The sequence below is a fragment of the Carettochelys insculpta genome, chromosome 16, assembly GCF_033958435.1.
Source record: "Carettochelys insculpta isolate YL-2023 chromosome 16, ASM3395843v1, whole genome shotgun sequence".
Lineage (NCBI taxonomy): Eukaryota > Metazoa > Chordata > Testudines > Carettochelyidae > Carettochelys > Carettochelys insculpta.
In genome coordinates this window covers 2230088-2253649 of record NC_134152.1, presented here as the reverse complement: position 1 = coordinate 2253649, position 23562 = coordinate 2230088, and the positions used below count along the sequence as shown (strand labels likewise).

Here is a 23562-nt window from a genome sequence, read left to right as displayed (position 1 = left end):
GACCAGGCTGGTGGGGGTGATGACTTTCTGGAGGTCTCCTGGGAGAACGAGAGATCTGGACTGGAAGAGGCTGGCTCCCTCTGCAAAGGAAAATGAACAGTGATCATTTCCCATTTTTTCTCCCCCATATCTTGAGCCCCTGAGTTTTGTAAGTGTTAAAACTTCTCGGGCCTCCTCTCTACACTATCACATGCAAAATGAACCACTCTTGCGTTTCGGGGGGGGGGGGTTTCCCTCTGTAGCAGAGGGTTTCCTATTGTCCAGCATTGGAGTTTCTTGGCACTAGCTTCTTCCTGCATTCCAAAGCCCAGGGCATGGCACCTTTAATGGCCTGACATGGGAATCAGATTCGTTCCCAGGGCCTCCACTGCAATGCTGGGGTAGGGTGGTTATTACCCCTCTTTGAGAGAGGCCTGGGCTCACTTCCTGGTTCTTCCACTGGCTGAGTGAACTTGTCAATATCACACAGCCCTTCTCTGTGCCTCGCCTCCCCAGCTTTAGTCTGCCTGTCTTGCAAATGGGGATAATGACACTTCTGTGCCTGTGACCCCTCTGCATGCAGCACTACAAAAATGCAGCCACCTCTGGGGTGGGGCGGTAGCAAGAGCACAACGCACTGTATAACAAGAGGGAGAGGCTTTGGCCAAGGACATCTGCAAACGCCTGCCTGTGTAAGCAGCTCGGAGCAGGGAGGAAATTGCCCACGCAGAGCAGGCAGGGCCTTGGTTCTTAAAGGCAACTCAGACCCAACTCAAATCCTCTTCTCTCCCCTTCTTGCTTGGGTTCGTGGCTCTCCTGCTTGTGACCAATACCAGGAGTAATCAAGAGCAAAGGTGCAGAACCTGCTGCCCTCCGGGTGGCTTTAATCCCAGTTCACTGCATTAAGGGTTGGTGGGGGACGGTTTGGGCATTGACCACAGGCTGGCACTGGTGCCCTGCTGCTTCCCAACGGTCCCGCCCCGGGTAAATAGCCCTAGATCTGCTGTGCGCGGTTTAACAGAGACCTAGCGGGGCAGCACCACAGGTGTGCGGGGCAGGGCTATCTCCTTGCTGGGCTCTGCAGAGCCACACACGCTGCTGGCCAGACAGTGCTTGCCATGCGGCTCAGTTGAGGCCTCCCTGTCTCGCATGCTCATCCGCCCTGAGCTGCAGGCTGGGTTGGAGCTGCTGCCCCTGGGAGCCCCGGGGAAGCGTTCCACCTGAGCTCACCCCAGGGGCTGGCGGTTAGCTCGCTGCGCTCTGAGGTCAGCACCTCTGCTCCTGCCTCCTGGGCCAAAAGGTCACGGCAGAGGTTGCTGGAGCGCTCAGATCAAACGGGAGGAAATAGCTCCTGGGTGCGGGGGCCTCTCCCGGCCGGCCTGGTGCTGTAGAAACAAAGCTTCTTGTCCGCCTTTATCCTGCCTGTTTGCTTTTGATCTCGGTGAGAGGAGCACAAGACATCTCGGGCGTGTGCGTGACCCACGGCTGCCTGGCTGGGGTGCCACCGTGCAGCTGGTTGGGCTGCTGAGGGCCCCGTGGCACTGCCATGTCCAGGCCTGGTGGTGATGTGTCTGCAGCAGCCTCCCAGGGTCTTTTCTGCTTCCTAGCCCACAGGTGCAGTGGGTGTGACAGCTGGTGCTGCTTTCTCCCCATTGAGAAATCCCCTGTGCAGGGATCCCAGCACTGCAGCCCCTGCCATGACACCCATGGACCTGGGAGCCGCTGGCCCCCTTCACGCTCAGCGGTGCTCGGCCCGTGCCGGGATTGGCGCTTGGGTTTGCACAGCACACTGCAGGTGTCAGCGGTGTTACCTCCCCGCCCCAGGCAGGGGAATAGCGTTGTCCCCCTTCTCCAGCTGGGGAGGAGGGGCCCAGAGAGTTATGTGGCTGCAGAGCTGGGCTCTCCGCCCTGCATTCCCACTGCCGGCTTTGTTGGTGCCCTTACTATTATGGTGATGTGGCACTCAGGTGCCAAGGCCCCATCTCACTCCCCCGCCCCCCTTACATGCAAACAGCACACGGGGGTGGAGGGGGTTAGGCCAAGTGGCTCCTGCCAGGCCAGTCACTGGCCACAGTGGGCTGTGGCCGTGCAGGAAGCGTCCCCAGCGAGGGCCCAGCCAGCCTTGCCCTTGGAGCCAGGGAAGAGCAGGTTAGATGAACACCTGTCAGGGATGGGCTAGATCGGGGGGGTGCAAAGTGGGGGGAGGGGGGGAATTTCTCAAAGGATCGGCTGCACGACCAGCTGCTGGCTCCTCCATCTCGTTCCGGAGGCTGCACTAGACTCCTGGGTCTCTGCCTGTGTTCCCACTGACAGACGGGCTGGCACCGGGGTCTCATGCCACAGGCTGCCTGACCGACTTACAGGTTTGTGTCAGAGGGACGTGACCGAACCTTCCATCCCTTTGGGTGGCATTAGACAGGTGCGGGGGCTGCAATATGCAGGGCCGAGAAGTGGGGCTCGAAGGAAATTTGCTCTCGGGGCCTGGACTCAATGGCCTCTCGTGGTCCCTTCCAGCTCCGGTGTGTGATTCCAGCCAGGCCCGTATCTGCCTGGCAGCCAAGAGAGCTGGGTTCTAGTTCTGCCTCTGCCACTGACCCATAGCGTTAGGCAAGTCACCTCACCTCTGCGCGCCCCCTCTCCATGGCGAGCGTGAGCCCACCGTGGCTGCATGGCTGTTGAGCAGCTCCCATGACCTACCCAAGAAGGGGCTGCATTCCAGACCGATCGCCTGCTGCATGTGCAGGGCAGGGCCCAGCAGCATGAGGGGAGTGACCAGGGTCAGCGGCTGCTGAGATACACATCAGGTGAAGAAGGTGGATGCAAAAGCGTGGAAGGTGATGGGAGGAGTAAGAGCTCATCAGCCCCTGCACCTCCCTGGCAGCCTCTGCCAAGCGCCTGGTTTACATGGGGGCAGTGTGAGGAGTGGCCCTGCGGCCGTCGCTTGTCTGTGGGTGCAGAGCTCCAGCAAGCCAACCCCAGCTGGGCGCTTGCCATCTGCTCCTCTCCAGGCTCCCTCTCGTGCTCCGGTTGCATTTGCCTGGGCCTGACCCCCCTAGGTGCTCTGGAGTTGGTGCACCCAGGGTGAAAACGGTATGTGCCAGCGGGCCCCACCCATCAGCACCTCCTGCCTGCAGTGGCTCAGCTGTTCATGACATAGGGGGATGCAGCGCACAGGGGGAGGTGGCACAGGGCAACGCCCCTGGCAGACTGGGAATGCAGCAGTGATGGCCAGCAGGGGTACAGCCCGGGTGCATGTGGCCGGAGCAGGTTACCCGGCACCACAGGAGTCCTGTCTCTGGGAAAGCCGCTGTTTGGGAAGTGTGACCGGCTCATCACTGCTCACGACAGCGTCAAGGTCACCGCGTCTGTGTCACACACTCGGGCAGCGGCTGCCTCCGGGCACACATCTGTCCTCTGCGCCCACACTGCAGGGCATCGGCTCACCATGCTGGGCTCTTGGCTCCTGCGCTACCCACACAGGGCCTTGTTAAAGTGTCTGGCTACGCTCTCCACTGCTCATAACTCACTCACATGTTATAGGCACTCTGGGTTCAGCCGGTCTGTGACCAGCGTGCTGCACAGATAACACTGTGGGGGGGGGCACTGCCCGCTCCTGGATGGAATCAGAACTGCTTAACAATGTGTCCTAGACCTTAGACAGCTAGTAGCTAAGGGAGATTCTCCCATGTGGCAAGAGGAATTGACTGTACTCCATGCTACTGCTGTGATGTTCCAGGATTGCACAAGCTGCAGCAGCGTGGCCACATAAACTCCCTGGGGAAGGAACCAATTTCTATTCCCCTTGTGGCTTGCCCGTCTCAGGTGGGATTTCCATACACAGGCAGCAGGCCATGCAAGCAGGGTTTGTTATGCTCTTGCTCAGCAACCAGCAGAGGGGAATTGGCGAGTTGTAAGGATAACCAAAAGCTCTAGGGGCATAAGTGTTAGTGCCACCAAAACAGTAGGGGAAGGGCTGTAAAACTTAGCCCACCAACTGGGTGGGGGGGGGGGGTGTCAGATTAAAAATGTATATGTGTGGGGGGAGGGGCAGGGAGAGTGGTGTTTCCTCAGCCCTGACACTGCCTTGCTGGTTGACCTTTGGTTAGTCACTTCAACGCCTCCTGCCTTGGTTTCCCCATCTGCATGCTGACCTCCTCTGTAAAGCACCTGGCGCTCTCTGGCTGCAAAGTGGTAGGTTAGCGCTAGTGAATATCAGTCCCAATGGTTCTCACACCTTCCTCTGCAGCAGCTGGCCCTGGCAGAGACAAATGGGCAGTGCCTGTGCAGCATGTCTTATTTGTGGTTAATTATTTACGTACAAGGTCTCCAAACTGCCAGAAGGATTTTGTCACCCGCAGCACGGACGTTATAGCTACACGCAAGTCGATTTGGATTCTCCCTGCCCCAGGGAGGGGGGAGTTTGGGGGCTCACCTGAGTGGCTGTAGGCAAATCTTTGCCCCGGCGGTAGCACACTGGCCTTCAGTGACCTGAGGTTATGCCCCTGCTCTGTCACAGCTTCCTGTGGGCCTTGGGTGGGTGTTCTCTGCATGGGGGCGGGGGGGACTGAACAGCACAGCTGCGGCAGAATAATTCACTCTGCCAGCCTGTCTCTCTCTGTGCTCCTGGAGCTACACAACGGGGAGTGACAGGGCTGGGGGGGCGGGGGTCGTGAAAAGGGCTTGTGATGAAATACACTACCAGTTGCAGGTGTCTCAGTCCCTTAGCTTCAGGGAATCATCTCTGAATGGGGATGGGGGGGGGTTGGGGCTGGAGTGGTGCCCTAATGCAGGGGAGCAAACATTTTAGGTCAGGCCCCACTTTTCAGCCTTGCAAGTAGCAGCCCCCTCCCAACCTGTCTAATGCGACCCAAAGCTGCCGAAAGTTCAGTCATGTTCAGAGGAGGACAAAAGCCCTTTCAGCACGTGTATGATAATAGGCTGTAGAGCGTAAAACTATCACCTGGAGCACAGCTGGGACTCCACAGACGTAAAACCGTAACATAGGTCAGCATTTTAATGAGCCTGAGCCCCAGCAGCTGACCACGCTGTGCCCCCCCCCACCCCAGACCCCCACGGAACTGTCACACACCCCTCCAAGGGGACCCACACCCCTGCCCTAATGAATGCTCCAGAGTGCATGGCTGTAAGAGCACCAGCTGCTGTGTGTCGCTGTGCTGCAGCAGGCCAGGGTTGTCCCAGTGCCTGGGTCTGGGCGGGTCGCTAGAAATGGGTATGTTCATTACGCTCGCTTATGTCCCCATTTACAGTCGTAGGTTTCACCCGTTGGACACCTGCCACATCTCACTGCAGTTGCTGTGCGGGTTGAAGGGCTTGCTGGCCAGGAACGGTGGAGCCCAGGTTATGGGGCCTCAAAGCCCCGTGTTGCTCAGCGGGATGAATGCAAAGCAGAATTGGAGGCCTGCAGCTGACTCCATATGGCAGCTCCCTGCTCCCTCCTTTCAGCTCTGCTCTGCATGGGCCCCCATGGTCCACCTGTGCCGGGCCAGCTGCGGGGGGGTGGGACGCGTGCTGCCAGGTGAGGCTTTGGTGCAGTCTCTCAGACAAGAGGGGCATCTTCCTTGGCTGGCACTCTACATCCAGACCGGAGCTGTTACATGTGAGCAAGGCGCTAATTTCTGTCCCTTCCAAAGAGCTTATCCTCTAGGTTGCTTATTTCATGCTTAGGTCTCAGCACCTGCAGGTATGAAATCACTTCTCCTGGAGCCAAAGGGATGGGGGGAACGCCTTCCGCCTGCCTGCCTCCTCCTGGCATCCCGATGGGCTTAGTAGCACAACAATGACCTGTGTGCCCTGGAGAAGTCAGCTTTAAACTGTTGTTGCCGGTGGCTGGCTGGCTCATCACCGGCTTGCAGGCTGAGCAGAGTGGTTTGCACGGGGTGTGGGGCAATGGCGACTGTGTCTCTGGGCCGAGGTAAGTGATGTTTGGAAACTCCAGCTCCAACCAAGTCAGTGGCCTCCCCAAGTCCGAGGGCAGGAAATTGAGCCGTGCCCTAGCCCAGGGTTTGGCAGACTCAGGTTCACCTCCCTCCCGGCCCTGCCACACTTCAAGGGTGGCCTTGGGCCTTTACATGGAGAAATTGACCAGAATAAGTTCTTTGGAATAATTACTGTTGTAAAGGGACAGCTCAGTGCACTGTAAACAAACTTTCTCCTTACAGGAGGGCTTCGTTCAGCTATTGCAAACAGGGCCCGGGGCGGGGCGGGGCGGGGCGGGAGGGGGGGGCGCATGCGCCAGCCCACGGCACTCAGGGGAGACAGTTCATCCCATTCCCACCACTTGGCTACAATCCCAAACTACGAGTGACGTTAAGGCCACGCTACCTGCGGGTGGTGTCCCTGGTAGCTGTGGCCCTGTGCCAGTAGCTGTACCACGCACACCAGCCGGGAAGATGAATACCCCACCGGCTGTGGTCAGTGATATGGGCCATAGCGGTACCATTAGGTCACTGGCTCTTGCATGCTGCGGTAAGCAGGTTAGTGAGGGTGTGTTACTACTGCCCCCTACTGGATGGGGCCAGTACAGCGCCACTGAGGGTCATGAGCCTTATACTGGCAGGTCTTCTGTAGAGCAGGGGTGCTGGGCTCTTTGGGGACCAACGCCCTGAGGTCTGGCCCTACTGCTGCTGCGTGGTGCTGGGAATGACCAGGGCGTGCCCCACAGCAACAACTGTGAGGCATCCCAGGGGCCGTGAATTTATTACAGTATTGTGAAGGCTTCTGCCGTAACCCCACAGGCATGCTTTGCAAATCCATCCCTCCTGCCTGGGCTGCAGCTGTCGCCAGGGCCAGGCTGCTCTCCTAGGGTAAGAACAATGGCACTTGGCCCTTTGTAGCCAGGAAGGGCTGTGCAAACAATAGCCAGGCTTCGGCGCTCTCCTGCGGGGAGAGCAGCAGAAATAGCACTGGTTTATGGAGGGGGAAACCAAGGCCCAGTGACAGCCATGACTGCGCAGGACCAGTCCAGGGGAAGAAAGGGGGAATTCTGGGCTCCCAAACCCCCAGCTTGGTCCTAGCCCTTCCCCACTGGGCGTGGTGGCATCCAGGCCGGTGCTGGCCCCACTGGGCTGCTTATGTTCTTCTGGCAATGCCCAGCCACCGCTCCTTTGAGCCAGTCTGTCTCTTGGTCAGGGAGCTAGCCATCACTGTGCCTCCCGAAGGCTGCTCCTTGGCCGCACCTCATGCCACTTGCTCCAGCAGGGGTTTGACCAGAGGCGTGCGCCAGGAGGACGATGGGGGCATTGGCCTTCGCCCATGCCATTTCGGGGTGCGCCATAGTACCTGGCCAGGCAGGAGCTGACCCAGGGGCCTCAGCCCTTTGCTCTACAGCTAGGGCCATGGGGACCGACGCTCTGGGGCTCGCCCTGCCCCCTTGGGCCAGGCGGGCTGGAAGTCTGCTGAGGTTCGACCTGTCCACAGCCTGCGTCAGCCGCTCTTCATGCTGCCGGCCCGACCCCCCCCAAGCCAGTCGCCGGGGGGGGGCAGCCCCACTGTGTGATAGTCAGGCAGAGCTGTGGGAGGAAAACTGTTCCACCCGGGCCGCAGCTGCTCAGCGGCCAAACTCCCCAGGGCAGCTCCGGGGTCACCGCCTGGTGTGGTTTTTGGGGGTGGGGGAGGAGGCTGGTACAGGTGGGTGACCCACAGGCAGCGGAGGACACCCTGGCTCTATCCTGATACCAGTCACGCAGCGGAGTGAAAGGGGCTCAGGCCCACTGTGGCCAAAGATGGTGGAGCCGCCCCAGCCCGTTGGGCCTGGGTGTGGGTGAACAGCACAGCCCCAGGGTGAGCAGCTGGGGGCGCTGCCAGGACCCCGCCCCCCCAACCAGCCTTTGTCACACAGGACGGCCCGTGTGTCTGCAGTCACGTCTCCGGACAGAGCACGACCCTCCTCGCCCTGCTCGGGGCTGGAGCCCACCACCCACAGGCTGGCTCCTCAAGCTCCCCTCCCATGCCCATCACCGGGGCAGCTGAGGGCCCAGCCAGCCAGTGCCAGGGAGTGCCACGCCAGCCCTGCAGCTGCCCCGGCAGAGGGCAGGGACCAGCTCGGCAAACTCGCCGGGCACCTGGCGAGAGGGACGGGCCAGTCTCGCCCCTGGGCCCAGCGCGGCCAGCCAGGCTCCCACCGATTTCCTCATCCCGTAAGAATTCCCTCCCCGGCTGGCGGCTCCCTCCCTTCCCCTCGCGCTGTGGAGGCTCCACAGGTCCTTTGATCTCGTCCCAGTGTTTGCCCAGTGGAGCAGCTCAGCCGGGGTTAGAGTCTGAGGTCAGCGGCTTTTCCATTCCAAGCCCCCAGCCGCATCCGTGAGAGGGGAGTGGGTTCGGGTTACACGCCTGCCTCCCTCCTCGCCCCTCCCTTCCCCACCCCGCCGACACATGCCCACCCCGGTCCGGCTCACAGCCGCTCGGTGGGCCACGCCGCTGCTCCACACACCGGGGGCGAAGGCCACATGCGAGCCATGCCTGGGAACCAGACGCCCTGTGCGGCTGGGCCGTAACGGCCTCCGTGGGCCAGCCGCTGGATGAAGCTGGGCAGGGGGGATCTGGCCCCACGTGGCCAGAGCCATTCGCCCCTGGTCTGAGTGAGTCTCCTCTTCTCGCCCCGTCTCCCCAGAGCCTCTTGCTCGGGGATCTCTCCGAAAGCCTCTGCTGGGAGATGACCTTCCCGGGGCCTCGGCGGGCTGTGCAGGCAGAGAGCAGCCCCTGAAGCGGGGAGCGCCAGCCGGCCCACTTCTGCAGCGATCCCATGTGGGGCTCGCCCTGGGCACGGCAGAGCTGAGCGCCGGTTCCGCCGGCTGGATGTGAGCCGCTGTGGGGGTCGGAGCTGCGCGAGGAGCGCGTCCCGGCTGGGAGAGGCAGCCTGGGGCGCCCCATGCCTTGCTGGCGCCTCAGAGGAAGGCGCTCGAGGAGGCTTGGGCAGCGCCAGCCCCAGGAGGCAGGTCCGCCCGACCCCATGCTGGCTGCACTGCTCCTGTCCCTTCTGCCCGTGCTGGCCGAGAGCGCCAGCCTGCAGCCGGCCCGCAGGAGTCACCTCGGCGTCTGCCCCAACCAGCTGAACCCCAACCTCTGGGTGGACGCCCAGAGCACCTGCGAACGGGAGTGCCAGGCTGACCAGGTGAGCTCTGCTGCCCCTCCAGGCTGCCGCCCCCACCCCAGCACCGGGGGCTGTCTCTCCGTGGGCAGCCGCCGCTCAGGGCCCCCGGCACTAGCCTGGAGGGATTAGCTGGTTCCCCCTCCCCCACCCTGTTAGCGCAGGAGGGTGTCAGGGGCGCGAACCCCTGCGGCCTGGCACAGATGCTGACAGCCTGCCTGAGACCTGGTGCCCAGGGCCTGTTCTGCAGCCAGCCCCACCCTGCCCAGCTCCTGGGCATCCTGGGCGCATTCAGCCTGGCCTGGCCGATACCGCTTGCCCAGAGCCAAGCAGGTTCTCAGGTGCCTGCTGCAGCGCTCAGGGCTGGGGAGGGTCTGTTCCACCCCGCTGGCCTTTCAGCATCCGGGCGGCAGGAACGGTGCAGCCCAGGCCTCCTGGGGTGACACCGAGTCCCTCAAACCAGCAAAGCCCAGAAGGTACCTAAATTACCAACCAACCCAGCGCTGGCTGCACTTTGGCCAGGACCTGGGCTGCAAGTGTGTGAGGTCCAAAAGCTGGGCCGGCCCGGTGCTGGCAACGCAAGGGAGGGCTGCTGGCAGCAGGGTTCTCAGGGCGGAGGGCCCTGGGTCGACTTCCTGGAGGGCAGGCGAGATGAGCCTGAGGTCTCCTCTGGCCCGGGAGGCTAAGAAATGGATCTGGCTCATGGGGGTGCCTGGCAGTGACAGTCTCCCCCCCCCCCCCCGGTGCCGTGTGCTGCAGAAAGCTTTGCATTGTGAGGCAGTGTGACCTAGTGGATAGAGCACAGAAGGAGGCAAGCTGGCTGCTGCTCCCAGCGCCACCACTGTCCCATGGCATGACCCTGTGCGTGTGACATCCCTTTTACTTGCCTCTGTTCCTTTGCCTCCCACCCTACGTCTCTGTGGTCCAGCCCCCCACCCGCCCCAGGCGGCAGCCTCCTCCTCACCCCCCAGTCCTCCGGGATGCATCTAAGGCTGGGCCGTGTTGGCTTTTATGGGCCTCCCTCCGCACGCTGTCCCTCTTGTGGCTGTGCCAGGGCCGTGTGAGTCAACAGACTCAGGAGCGGGGCAGAGCAACGGGAACCCACCTGCTTACTTACAGCAGCTCCCGGCGGGCGAGGACAGGCGCCCGACGCCGGAGGCCCTCGGCCAAGCCCAGCCAGGTCCCCGTGCCAAGCAAGCGGAGCCCCTGCCAGAGAGCCGGGGCAGGGAATGGGCATGTGAAGCCGGACTCGGGAGTAAGTCTGGAGGACTGAGCGCCCACAGGCCTGGGCTGAGGTCCCAGCGTGGCCGCTTGCCCCCCGCGGCCCCCACGTGGGTCTCGTTTCCCCCACGTGTAAGGTGAGACCGGGCCAGGCAGACCCCCCCCCCCCCCCCGCCCCAGGCGAAGGCGAAGGTGATGGTGACGCTGGGCGAGAAGCCTGGGACAGGCCGTGGTTTGAAGCGGCCAAAGCCAGAGGCTGTGGGGCGGCGAGGGGGCCTCCTTTGGCTCAGCGAGCCACACGAGTGGCGCCCCCCCCCGGCCGAGGGTCGTGCATGCTCCGCACCAGCAGGCCTGGGGGTGCCGGCTGAGCTGCTGCCGCGCTGGGAGTGGCTGCAGAGGCCCCGCACAGCTCCTGGCCCAGCTTGACGTGTAAACCTGCCACAGGCAGACCCCAGCAGCATCCGGCAGCCCCATGGTAACCAGCTGGGGGGGGCCGCGGGTGGCCCATCACTGCGTTAGTGGGCACAAGGAGACCAGGGCGACTGGCGACTGAGCCAGCCCATCCTCCATGCCCTGTTCCCGGCTGGCAGAGTTACGGGCCAGCCCTGCCCAGCTGTGCTCGTCATCCCTGATGGCCCGGGTCGCCAGGCCCTCGCCTCCAGCCGGGTTATAGCTTGAGCCTTGGGCCCAGCCCTGGCAAAGCGCCCCCTGCCCGCCTCCCAGCCGCCTCGCGCTGTGCCAAGCGCTGCCTTGGGGTACTGTAAACCTGCCGCCTGCTTGTTCCCTGGGGTGACACCCCCCCCCCCCCCCCGCCGCTTGGGCTCGTGCAGCGCTGCCGGTCAGCTGGGCGCTCGTGTGGCCATGCGGGGGGGGGGGGGGGGGGCAATGCCACCCTGCTGACAGCAGCTCGCCCCCTGCTGGCGCCACGCTTGGGGGGGGGGGGCGGTTATGGAGTCATACACCAGCAGTACGCTGCCCTCAGCTCGTCCGTGCCCAGCGCATCCCCGCGGGCTGGGCTCTATTTTGATGGCTGCTGCGCACTGAGCAGATGCCGCCAGGGAGCTGGCCACGCGGCTCTGGCAGATACTGATCAGCACAGCCCGGGGTGGGGGAGTCTGTTCCGCTGCATCGCGCTGTGTGGGGTGGAAAACCAACTGGGCTTTGCCGCCTCCCCTTTGTTTCTGCTCCTGTGACCCGTTACTGCGCCTGATCCAGCTTACGCGCCTGCACCAAGGGAGTGTGTCAGAGGCTTTCTGAGCAGCCCCATTCTTTAGCCTGACTTGGCCACGTGCTTGTTGACTCCTGCAGGGAACCCCAGCGCCTTCCCTGTACAAAAGCTGTGTTGTTGCTGCCCCCCGACCCCCGTGGTGCGTGCCACCGCTGTGGCTGAGACGTCTGTTCCTTTACCAGCGCATCACCCCTGGTGTGACGTTAGATTAACCAGGCTGTAGTTGCCAGGATCGCCACTTGCCCCTTTTTTAAAAACGAGTGGTGCATTGGCTGGGCCCAGTCACCTGAAAAGAAGGATTCACTGTGAGTATCTCCCGCCCAGGGCTTCAGCAGTGAAGACCGCTGGTCCCGCTAATATTTTCCATCCCTGTGCAGCATGTTTTGTGTGCCAGAGGGCACCATCCGTGGAAACACAAGTGACTGGCTGTCACTCTGCTAATCAGTGGGGCAGCAGATAGCTATGGGTCCCCGACCCCAGCACTCTCAGCTGACAGTGCATACCCATGCAAATGATTTTTCTCTGCAAGAGCACTCTCTGCCTGCTGTGCGCCTTCAGCACCTCTCTCTGCCAGGCCCCCTGAAATGCCAGCCAAAGGCCTTTGATGTGCCTCTGGGGCTCACCCGTTGAGGGTGGGGCGTTTCCTGCTGAACTGCCATTCCTAAAGCCCCCTGCCCTTTCTGATGGCTGCACAGTCTTTGCGGTGCGGCATTGCTGTATGCTGCCAAATAGCTGCCCCAGAGGCGGCTGCATTCCAGCCGTGGGTGGAAGCAGTTGACTGGCAGCTAATAGCAGGGTCTGGGGCATTGCTGGTGCTGCTGGTTTTAACCCTGCTGCTGCTTGCTCTGCCACAGGATTGCGAAGGCTTTGAGAAGTGCTGCACCAACGTCTGCGGACTGCGGAGCTGCGTGGCCGCCCGCTACGCCGACGGCAGCGTCTCGTCCCTGGTGCAGGCGCCGGAGGCCTCGTGCGAGAGCTTCGTGTGCACCCAGCAGGGCTCGGACTGTGACATCTGGGACGGGCAGCCCATATGCAAGTGCAAGGACCGGTGCGAGAAGGAGCCCAACTTCACCTGCGCCTCGGACGGGCTCACCTATTACAACAAGTGCTACATGGATGCGGAGGCCTGTATCCGGGGCATCAGCCTCAGCGTGGTGCCCTGCAAGTACATCTTCACCTGGCCCAACACCAGCCCGGTGCCGCTGGACACCACGGCACAGCCCACGCCTGGGGCCACTGCGGAGGTGCCCATCCCCCCGGCCCTCTACAACAACCCCGCCCACCAGTCCGTCCACCTGGGCGGCACCGTCAGCTTCCACTGCGACGTGAGCGGGCGGCCGCGGCCTGACATCACCTGGGAGAAGCAGAGCGACCATCGGGAGAACTTCATCCTGCGGCCCGACCAGATGTACGGCAACGTGGTGGTCACCAACATCGGCCAGCTGGTCATCTACAACGCCCAGCCCGAGGACACCGGCATCTACACCTGCACGGCCAGGAACTCCGCCGGCCTCCTCCGGGCCGACTTCCCCCTCTCCGTCATCAAGAGAGAGCCCTCCGCGGGGCAGCCCAGGGCCCCCGGCCCCCAGCAGGTCCCGGCGGCTGAGTGCCTGACGGAGCCTGACCGGAGGGAGTGTGAGGCTCAGCAGGTGCGTTGGCATTTTGACCCCAAGAAGGGCTCATGCACCACCTTCCGCTACGGAGGCTGCGGGGCCAACCGGAACCACTTTGAGACCTACGAGGCCTGCCGTGCGGCCTGCGTCAGCAGTGCAAGCACCCTCTGCTCCCTGCCCCTGGTGCAGGGGCCCTGCAAGAACTGGGAGGCCCGCTGGGCCTACAACCACCTGCTGAAGGAGTGCCACTCCTTCGTCTACGGCGGCTGCGAGGGCAACGGGAACAACTTCGAGAGCAAGGAAGCCTGCGAGGACGCCTGCCCCTTCCCCAAGACCCTGCAGTGCAAGGCCTGCCGGCTGAAGAGCAAGATGGTGCTGAGCCTGTGCCGCAGCGACTTCGCCATCGTGGGGCGGCTCATGGAGCTCATTGAGGACCAGGACTCGGGCATCGCCCGCTTCGCCCTGGAGGACATCCTCAAGGACGAGAAGATGGGCCTCAAGTTCTTCAACATCAAGTACCTGGAGGTCACCCTGAGCGACATGGACTGGAGTTGCCCCTGCCCCAACATGACCACGGAGGACGGGCCCCTCATCATCATGGGGGAGGTGCACGACGGCATGGCCGTGCTGGACCCCAACAGCTACGTCCGGGCCGCCAACGACAAGCGGGTGAAGAAGATCTCTGAGCTGATGGAGAAGAAAACCTGCGAGCTTCTCAACAGGTTCCAGGACTAGAGGCACAGGGTCCCCCAGCCGCCTGCAGCCCCAGGGCCGGGGGGAGGGGAGTCAGCGCCCCAGCCAGCGGGGGCTGGGGGCCACCCGTGGGGCAATCCCTGGGGGAGCTGCCTGCTCCCCAAACCCTCCCTCTCTGGGCTCAGAGTGGAGATGCTTCTCCTGGAACCCCACGGCCACCTCCCCAGCCCATCGGTTTGCTGTCTAACGGGTTGGTTTAGGGCCCAGGCTGGGCAGCGATGGGGCTGCGTCTACCCAAACTCCCTACGTCTGTCTGTCCATCTAACTGCAATTGATGGGTCCCTGCACCGCGCCCCATGTACCCGGGCCAGGCCAGACTGTCCGAATAAAATCGTGACCCCCGGGGGCCTTGGCTGCTGTGTCTCCTGTGCTCAGAACCAGCCCCAGGCACCGGTAGCAGAGCTGGGGCGGGGCGGTGGGGAGCGAGCGGAACTCATGAGCAGCCATGAGGCCGTGGCAGGTCTTTCCCTGCTCTTTTACTGGCCGTGGCCAGGGAGGCCAGACAGGGCCTTGGCAGTGGGGGGCCCATGCGGGGGCTGCCAGGGCACAAAGATGGGCTGCCCTGCTCCTGCTGCCTGCCCCTCCCCAGGCCTGTCCCAGCCCTGCCTGAGGGTCCCGGATAACCCCAAAGTGCCCAGGGCGGGGGTGAGCTGCCCTGAGCCACGCCGATACCTGGGCCGACTCGGCCGGCCTCCTGGACTGTGAGTGCTCACAGCTGGAGTGCCCCTTGCAAAGGAGCCACTGGGGTGGGCAAGCCTATCGAGGCGGAAGGTGGGGCCACGCAAACCCCACGTGTGTGCACGGGCTGGGCGGCAGGACAGCAGGCGCACGTTGCCTCGGCCCAGGCTGGGGCACGTTGCACTGTGGGGGGAGGGGGTGAAAGTCCCTCTTCCTGCCCCCGATGTGCTGAGGGGCGGGGGCGGGGATGGCTCTTTGGCACAGAGCCACAGGCCAGGCCCAGAAGCAGCTGCCGGGACGGGGCCTTGTGTCCCAGGGGCCTTCCCCCAGCACTTTGCCCAGGGAGGCTGCACCGTTCGCCTCTGTTCACAACTGGGGAAACTGAGGCACACGGCAGTGACATAAGCTGCTCACGTACGCCCGGGCCCCAGCCTGGTGCTCTATGCACTAGGCCCCACAGCTGCCATTAAACCCCCACGGGGGCAGCCTCCCTCATGCCAGAGGTTCAGCAGAGGGAACTTTCCTGGGTGCCAGGTGCTGCCAGGCTGGAGCCAGGGCAACACCCAGCTTGCAGCCTGCTCCCTCCACCACCGAGAGCTGCTCTCCCCCACACACCCCCACCTCCGCAAACCCAGCAACCCCCTCCCCCTCTGACTGGGGGGCGGAAAGTCTGACCAGGGCTACATGTATTGGACACTCACCAGGGGTGGTGGGCAGCCCTGCCCACCCCCAACCAAAAACAAGGCCCGGGGTTGCAGAGCCAGGTGCCAGGGCCAGCAGAGGGCGGGTGAGCAGCGCGCTGGGGGCCCAGGGCTAAGGCAGGCTCCCTGCCCCTATGGCTCCTAAGCATTAGCCCCACCCTGAGTGCCGGCTCAGCAGCTCCCATTGGCTAGAGTCACAGCCAGAGGAGATGTGGGACAGGGGGCTACAGGGACAAAGGGGCCATGGTAAGTGCTGCTAGGACCTCACCCCAGGCCCTGCCCCCCCCCAATCTCCCCCCCCCCGAGCACCCCTCCCCCTCCCAGCTCTCTGCCCCACCCTCAACCCCTCTTTTTGGGCCCACTTGGAGCCCTGAACTTCCTGTACCCCAGAGAGCCTCCCTCCCACCCACACCCCCCACCCCCCACTGCAGTACGCACCCCCCCACACACACCCTGCCCCAGTCCAATGAAAGCGAGTCAGGGGGAGCAACTTCTTTATTGAGCCCACTGCCCTGGGTAGCAGCCTCCAGGGACGAACACCTACAATCTCCCCCCAACACGATGCGCCCCACTCCAACCACTAGGGGGAGGCCCTACAGCAGACACACCCCACTTTAGGGAGAGATGCCCAGGTGATTTAGCAGCACAGTTCCCTTCAGTGATAGGACCGAGACTCCTAAATCACATAGGCACTTTTGAAATCCCCCACCCCTATTTCAGTCACTGGTCACGTTACCCCCTTGGCAGCTGTGCTGGTGTGTGTGTGTGTGTGTGTGTGTCAGTGTCAGAGAGAGAGAGAGAGAAGGGGCATCGCGACTGGCCAGTGAGCCAGCTTTTTCATACCCCGCCCCCATGCACACATGGCACCAGGGGCCAGCCCCGTGGGACCCTTTTAGCCCTAGCCAGACCCCTTCCTGAGCTGCCGTAGGGCCAGAGGCTCGTGGGACTGACAGCAACAGAGGCAGGGGGTTTCTCCACCCCTGAAAGCAGCCCCGTAGCAGGGACCCTGCTGTTGTGACCTCACCCCGGGGGCACTGGGGGTAGGAACACAAGCTATACCCACCAGCCCCTCCACCCCAGGTCAGCAGCAGCGCCCACACAGCCTGCTCCCCCCGATGCAGCGGAGGGTGGCGGCAGGCGTCCAGCGGAGGGTGGCGGCAGGCGTCCAGCCCTGGGGACAGGCTCCACGGTCACTGCTTGCGGAAGACGAGGCACTTGTTGTTCGCGGGCATGTCCACCTAGCAGCACAAAGGCAGGGTGAGAGCCCCGGGGGCTGGCTCCCACTCACTGGGCCCCAGGCACAGGGGCCTGCAATCAGAACCGGTGCCCCGGCTAAAGGAGGGGGGCAGGAAGGCTCCAGGCCAGGCCTCTCCAGCAGGGGCTGTGGGGACCGCTGTGCACACGCTGGGTGCAGGGGGAGCTCACAGCTGCTCTGGCCTGGGCCTCGCCTGTGATCACATCCTGGCGGACCCCTGCCAAGCCCACAAGCCCTGGAGAGAGCACAGCCCCAGAGCCGCCACTTCCAAACTGACTCCGCCAAGGGGCACAGGGCACCGCAGGAGGCCTTGGGCCAGCTCTTCCCCTGCCCCCGCAGGGCCAGCAGAGGACAGGCGGAGAAGAAGGACCCGTGTGCAGAGGGGCCCAGGAAGGCAGCTGGCTGACAGGGGAGCTCCCTGCAGACACCAGTGCTGGGGGTGCTAACCCTGCCCCAGGACTCCGGCGCTGATTTAAGCCAAGCTGTGAAGCAGGGGCCTGTCTGGCCGGCTCTGGCAGGGAAACCCCGAGCTGTGCTTTGACCGGAGGACACTCCCGCCCTTGCAGCAATAGTGGGGGCTCTCAGGCCTGGCATAAGGGAAGCCAGTTCTGGGCACCCGTCGGCACCTACCGTCCTCTCCAGATGCAGTCCACTGGCCTCGGCCAGCTGCTGCAGATGAGCCGTGTCCCGAAGGCCCCAGGCCGGGTTGCTGCCAAGGAGACAGAGCAAATACCCAGTGACTGGGTCATCCCTCCCACGCAGCCACAGGCAGTGCCACCCACACAAGGGCTAGGCCGGGGCAGCCCCATGACTGCCGCCTGGAGTAGCTCCCCTCTGGGGCTCTTGCCCAGGACTGGGGACACCCCCAGAACATGCCAGCCCTGGCTGTGGTGGCTGGAGGAGCGTAGGGAGAAGGACACGGTGGGTAAGCTTTGGCCCCTTGGACAGTGGCTGGAGCTGGGGCAGGGCACGTGCAAGGCCACGCCCTGTGATGTGTGGGGTGCAGCAGGACCCCCAGGGAGCAGCCTTACCTGGGAGGCAGGGGCAGAAGGTCCAAGCTGGTAGAAGGCCCTGGACTGGCAGCCCCCGAGATGAGCCTGGGCAGAGGCAGGGCTAGCTGCCCCCAGCCCCACTGGGAGCCACCTCCCTGGAGCCGAGTCGTGGCCAGGGCCCCCCATCCCCCAGCACGTTCCAGCCCAGGCAGGAATCTAACCGCCAACCGAGGGGCAAAAGGGAGCTGAGCCCATTCCTGGTCCCCTGAGCTCCTCGGCCCCCAGGTACCACAACCCCTACCCGGACCCCGGGGCCTGAGCAGGCGGGTGGGCACCTGCATGGGCCTGGCCAGGCGCACTCTGGGGCTCCTGCCTGCTCCTCCTGCACCAGAGAGCAGCAGTAACCGTGGGCTGCCAGAGCGGGAGGGGCGGGGCTGGTTCCCTTTCCATGCAGGGGGAAAGCAGCAGCCCCACCGATTGGGGTGGGGGGACGTACACCCGCCCAGTTCACCCACTGCCCCATTTCCCAGGCAGCTGGGACCGAGACTGCAGCAGAGGCTTCCGGCAGGGATGGTGACCCAGCAGTGTGGACAAGCGCCTCCCCTGGTGGCCAGAGGGACCCCCTGGGCCCAGCCCCTGCCAGCTCCTGGATGCCCCTACCTCTGCCTCAGGCAGCAGTCAAAGTCCACGTTGCTCTGGGGGCTGATATGTCCGTCTACGGCGTAGGGCTGAGGGCAGCAGGCACAAAGGAGTTGGTTACAGAGCTGAGGCCAATGTGACAGACCAGGCGCAGTTTCCCAGTGGCTCAGCCTGGGCCCGGGTGAGAGCCGTGCCCCGACGTGTCCTTAAGCGGGAAGGATGGCGCTGGCGTGACACCCTGAGCTGGGGGACGGAGGTGCAGTGCTGGAGTCCTTGGCAGGGCAGACGTGTGCGTGTAAAACCCAGCAGGAGCCATCGCGTGGACTAACCAGAGCCCAGCTCTGTGCCCTGGGCTGCCCACGCCAGGGGTCGGTCTGGGATGGAAAGGAGCCCCTGGGGCAGCTCCCCAGGGCTCGGCACACACCCAGGGTCAGACTCTCAGGAGTGCTCAGCACCCAGTGGGCCAACCCAGCCCTGAGCAGCCAAAGGCACAGCCTTCCCTGCATGTGCCCAGCTGGCAAACAGCCTCGCCCCCTCCCCTGCCCAGCGCTGGGGCAGCCACACTCCCAGGCAGCAGCACAGGTGTGTCCCAGCCCAGCTAGGGACCGCTGCTTACCCCATAGGTGATGAGAACAGCTTTGGGTTTCAGCAGCTTCCCCGCTCCTTTGAAGAGGCCCTGGGGAAACAGACAAAGGACGGGGTCACCGGTGCAAGGAACAGGGGCAGGCCAAGTGTGCAGTGAATGGGCTCCTCTCAGGGCCCACCACGGACCACCCCCTTCCTCAGGCCCAGGCTTGGCCATGTTCCTCCCAGCCCACCCCTCAGCATGTGACTCTGGGTGTGAGCCAGCCCCAGGATGGCACAGGATGCCTCTTGCCTTTATGAAGCAGATGCTAAATGAGAAAAGTTGCTTCATCTCTCCCATCAGGGCCCAGCATCTGGGCTTCCTCGCCTGGGAAGAGAGAAGGTCCTTGACCCGTCTACCAGGACACGTGCACCCCCTAGTCCTTTGGGAGCACACCAAGAGGTCCGTAAGCGATCCGAGGCTGTGGAGCCATACGAAGGAGGAGGAACTTGAATGAGTCTCAGCTTCCTGCTCTCTCTCTCTAGCCTGGGGCCTTGCACATGGCCTGGGGATGTTGTGAGCAAAGCTGGGGACAGACCAGGGGAAAGTCCAGGATTTGTCCCCTAGGATGGGCTTGGAGATAAAAGCACAAGACCTGGAGTGAGGCCATAGGCGGGTCACATTGGACGCCACGTGACTCGGCTTCCCCATCTGTCCAGTGGGGATAAAAGCACTGAGTTAATCAACGTCCCTAAAGTGTGCTGGGATCCAGGCTAGAGGGACTTTAGAAGGGACGGATCAGGGTTACGCTCAGGGAATAAGCACCCGCTAGGTGGCAGCCGAGCTCTTCGGGATATGGGCTACTGGAGGGTGAGACCCAGGGAAGGCAGCCTGGGGAGACCCTCTGCCCTGCCCAGCCCAGTGGTGCAGGGAGCTCTCAGAGGCCAGCCAAGGGCCGTGGAGGAAGGGCTCTCACCTCCGTGCACCGCATCTCCGTGATGTGCATCATGTTGATGTTGACAATGAGATCGAGGGAGTTTGGGCTCACGCCACCCCACGTCTCCCAGCTCTGCGACGCGTCCAGGACAATCGGCGGCCTCACGTTCCGGATGCCCTGCACCTCGATGAATGCCGAGATGCTGTGGAGGGAAAGGAGACCACCTGCTCCATGAGCAGCTGCAGCCCAGCGCTGCTCCCGGGCTGGTCCCCAGCCCCAGAACCGGCACACACTGCTCATGGCCACGGGACCACCTGCCTCCTCTCCTCCAGCAGGGCTGCTCTCAGGTCTCGTACAGCAGCGACCAAGCTCTGCCCATCACACTAGAGACTCGGGGTCAGAGGCAGTCCCCATGGAACTCACCCCCTACGCCACCGACCGGGGGGCGTGAGAAGGGAGTCAGCTGGCCCCAGCATGAATGTGTGGCAGCCCTGCGTCCCCTGAGATGGAGGAGGGCCACTCACTAGCCTAGGTTGCCCCTCACTGCCCTGCGCTGCAGTGGGAATCTCCTCCAGGCTCCCAGGTTAAAGCAGAGAGCTCTGCTTCCACCCTCGCATTCAGGACACTCTAGCAGCCAGCCCGCGGGAGCATGACCAGTGGGGAGCTGCGAGCAGGGGGCTCCTGCTGAAGTTAACGATGAAACGACAGCACCTGAAAATCTACTGCCTTTGAAAACCAGACTGCAGTTGTTACCCCCAGATCCCCCCCTCACCCTCCAAGGCATGCTAAAGGCAGAGCTGAACTCCTCAGCCTTGTTTTAGGGCAGGGACTGTCTCCTGGGGTGCAAACATGTAGTACCTAGTACAACAGAGCCTAGAGCAACCTTCTCGTCAGGGTGCTGGGAGGAACGCTGAATTTTGCCAAACAATTTCAAAACCCCAGGCATGCTAAACGTGCTGAAAAGCACCTCTAGAAAGAGCACTCCCAATCCATGCATCAGTAAAATAAGGGGTTTTCTACCGGCCAGCTCTACACTCGCAGCCTAGGCCCTGAGAGCCAAGCTGGGTTTTTTCTGGTGTGTGCCTCACCGCCAAGAATAAAGTGTTTACCCTTGGGACTCAGTTATCAGTCCCAATGCAGCCAGCAGAAGAGACACCAGATCTCTTTCCCAGAGGCAGGCGGGCGAATACCTCCTTCTGCAAGCAGATTGCCGAGATATAGCAGATGTGGCTGGTAAAGCAGATCTATGGAAAAGCCTTGCCACTTGCAAGCTGGGAGCACAGCTTAAGGGGAGGGAGAAGCTTTAAAAAGAAAAAGGAATAACCCAGTTGTGAGACGTCTGAAAGAAAACCACAGCCTGGCACCACACTTGGAAAGTTCAGTCAGGGTCTGTGGAGAGGCAAATTACAGAATCAAGAGGCCACTGCTGAGGACACCCCTGGGGTGCAAGCAAGCAGAAGACAGAGGCCAGTGAAAACTGAGGAGGGGCAGGCAGGAATCCAAGGACTTTGGGGGGGAATCTTCCTTTCAATGTAACAACTCTGCATCAGGTGCAGGTGACAGTGAATCTTCTGTCTCTCACCTCTTGCTGCCAGGCCTGGGCAGGGTTCCCTTCAATTTTTTTCCGTCCATGGGTGGAATAAATTTTATGTGCACCAACAAAGAAAGACATGCAACCAGTGCTCTTGTGACTAGCTGTGAGGCACCTGACTCTCTCATGGGCAGCAGTCCAAGACCTCAGCTTGCAGGGGAACACAGTCCCACGCTCTCCGACAGCCACTGATTCACCACAAGGAGGAACCGTGCCACACAAGCAGCAGGGGGCGCCAGTCCTGAATGGACTTGGGTGTGATGCTGGTAATGGAGGCAAGCGTCTCCCACGCGCACCACTGTCCCGCCACTCCCCAGGTGGGCATTCCAGAACAGGAACCGCAACTGCCCAGGCCAGGCCAAGACAGTCCAGACAAGAAGGGCCAGACCAAGGGGAAGCAGGCAACTATTCCACCGCAACCATGGCAATGGGAGGCTCGGATGCCCGGGAAATGGGAATCGGACAGCCTCAGAATTTCGGTCAAGAGCCTGAAAGCTCCAGGAGAGAGAGAGGAGGCTTTAAATCAACACAGAGATTTTAAAGGGCCAAATTAACCTCTAGGCTGTCCACTCTGAAAGTGACGCCCAGAGCTGGTAAGAGGGACGGTAAACCAGGCTGGCAGGGTAAAGGGTGGGAAAAGAATTCCCTAAAATTCACTGTCAAACATAAATTGCTTTCCCGGGGTGTAAACAGGGAAGAATCAGGGAGTCAGAGTTGATCATGAGCTAACTATGAACCAACAGCGTAATACTATTGCAAAACAAGCAGCCATTCTGGGACTGATTACAAGGAGTGATGTAAGCAGGACAGAAGCACTAATTCTTTCACTCTGCTTCATGCTGGTCAACTCATTACCCCCGTTTTACAGATGGGAAAACCGAGCCACAGGCTGAGTGAAGTGACTCGCCCAAGGCCATTCATGAGACCCGTGGCAGAGTCAGGGAGGGGGCCCCCCCCCAGATCTCCTGAGTCCCCGCCCAGGGTTCCGCCCACTAGACCACACGGCCGCAAACGAGGCAGCGCCCCACTCCCGTGGGGCTCCCCCGAGACTCCGGCCCCCCGCCCCGCCCCGCCCCGCCCCGCCCCACCTGGCCAGGCAGGCGGGGTCCACCTCCGAGGGCTGCCAGAGCAGCTGCGGCAGCGCCCGGGCGCAGTGCACCGCGTGCTGCCCCGAGCCCGACGCCACCTCCAGCAGCCGCACGGGGCCCGCGCCGGGGCGCACGTAGTCGCGCAGCACCCGCAGGATGGGCTCCTTGTTGCGCTCCGCGGCCGCCGCCACCATCATGGTGCGGGGAGCGGGGGTGGGGGCCCCGGGCCGCGCGGGGCGTGCTGGGAGATGTAGTCCCGCTGAGGCCCGCCCCGGGCCTGGGCCGGAAGAAAACTGCAAATCCCAGAATGCATCACTCCGGGCTCGCTCTCCCCCCCACCCGCCTTAAAGTGACCGCAGCCCATTTCCCAGGGGACAGATGAGCGGGAACATCAGGGTTAAGAAGGAGAGGCGCAGGCGGGGGCGGGGGAGATTTAGTGCAAATGCCCCTGTGGGGAGGGGCATAACCTTGCCCCCGCCGGGTGTGCAGCCCTCCCGCCCTCGCTTCAGAGGAGAGCCCCCGAAAGGGAAAAGGGCGCAGGCCGTGCGGAGAAGGGAAGGGCCGGGGGGCAGGCGAATAAAAGTGAGCCCCACGGGGGGGGGGAGAGGCGGGGGTGCAGCGTCCAACTGGGGAAAAGGAAAATTTCCTGCGCCGCCCGGGAATCGAACCCGGGTCGCAAGAATGGGAATCTTGCATGATACCACTACACCAGCGGCGCCCTTGGCCGGACTCTTCCCGGCACCGTCTCACGTGCGATCTGCAGCAGCGCCCCCTACAGGCTGCCGCCCGCCAGGGCTTTTCCCGCCGCGCAATGCCACACCCCCGCGCCGACCGGGTCCGCCGCGGCCGCGTTTTGCAGCACTCTGGTCTGGGGTCTTGTGGCTTTCGCTCAGACATCCCGCGAGCGCCCTCCCGTAAGCACGGCCTGCCCCAGCAAAACCTCGTGCCTTGCAAAAGGTAAAAAAGGGCCATTTTAATTAAAATTAGTTGAATTGTATGTGCATAATTTAAAATCAGCTGTGACTCTGTGCCTTTTAGTCTCACCTGAGGGAGAAATAATGAATGAACAATAACAGTAATAATAATTAATGGCGGATTAACCTGATTGATGATATACAATGTGACAGCACAACTGATCCTGCGGGAGACGGTAGTGCTTTATACAGTATAGAAAGTCTGCCCCTGAAATGCAGCCATCTCTGGGGTGGCGGGCAGT

The 23562-nt window shown here is 62.5% G+C and overlaps 2 protein-coding genes and 1 non-coding gene across 3 annotated transcripts; 1 reads left to right on the top strand and 2 right to left on the bottom strand.

The window, feature by feature from the left end:
- The first annotated feature begins 8442 nt into the window (after nucleotides 1-8442).
- On the top strand, nucleotides 8443-14239 carry WFIKKN1 (WAP, follistatin/kazal, immunoglobulin, kunitz and netrin domain containing 1). The gene is made up of 2 exons (XM_075010229.1): nucleotides 8443-9109; nucleotides 12389-14239. Exons 1-2 carry the CDS (start codon nucleotides 8867-8869, stop codon nucleotides 13880-13882), a joined length of 1737 nt encoding a protein of 578 aa, XP_074866330.1. The 5' UTR covers nucleotides 8443-8866; the 3' UTR covers nucleotides 13883-14239.
- Nucleotides 14240-16320: 2081 nt separating this feature from the next.
- Nucleotides 16321-22590, bottom strand: METTL26 (methyltransferase like 26). The gene is made up of 6 exons (XM_075010230.1): nucleotides 22347-22590; nucleotides 19707-19869; nucleotides 18782-18841; nucleotides 18187-18254; nucleotides 17165-17243; nucleotides 16321-16517 (listed from the first exon to the last, which is right to left on the bottom strand). The coding sequence occupies exons 1-6, from the start codon at nucleotides 22541-22543 to the stop codon at nucleotides 16470-16472; spliced, it is 615 nt and encodes a 204-aa protein (XP_074866331.1). The 5' UTR covers nucleotides 22544-22590; the 3' UTR covers nucleotides 16321-16469.
- A 403-nt stretch (nucleotides 22591-22993) lies between these two features.
- TRNAG-CCC (transfer RNA glycine (anticodon CCC)) lies at nucleotides 22994-23064 on the bottom strand. The gene has a single exon. It is a non-coding gene; the product is annotated as a tRNA-Gly (tRNA).
- Nucleotides 23065-23562: the final 498 nt, after the last annotated feature.

Coding starts and splice junctions, on each gene's coding strand:
- WFIKKN1 (XM_075010229.1), top strand. CDS start 8,867: ATGCCTTGCTGGCGCCTCAGAGGAAGGCGCTCGAGGAGGCTTGGGCAG. Junction 9,110..12,388: donor GGGAGTGCCAGGCTGACCAG/GTGAGCTCTGCT, acceptor GCTCTGCCACAG/GATTGCGAAGGCTTTGAGAA.
- METTL26 (XM_075010230.1), bottom strand. CDS start 22,543: ATGATGGTGGCGGCGGCCGCGGAGCGCAACAAGGAGCCCATCCTGCGG. Junction 18,842..19,706: donor CGGAGATGCGGTGCACGGAG/GTGAGAGCCCTT, acceptor CTGTTTCCCCAG/GGCCTCTTCAAAGGAGCGGG. Junction 18,255..18,781: donor CTGTTCTCATCACCTATGGG/GTAAGCAGCGGT, acceptor TGCTGCCCTCAG/CCCTACGCCGTAGACGGACA.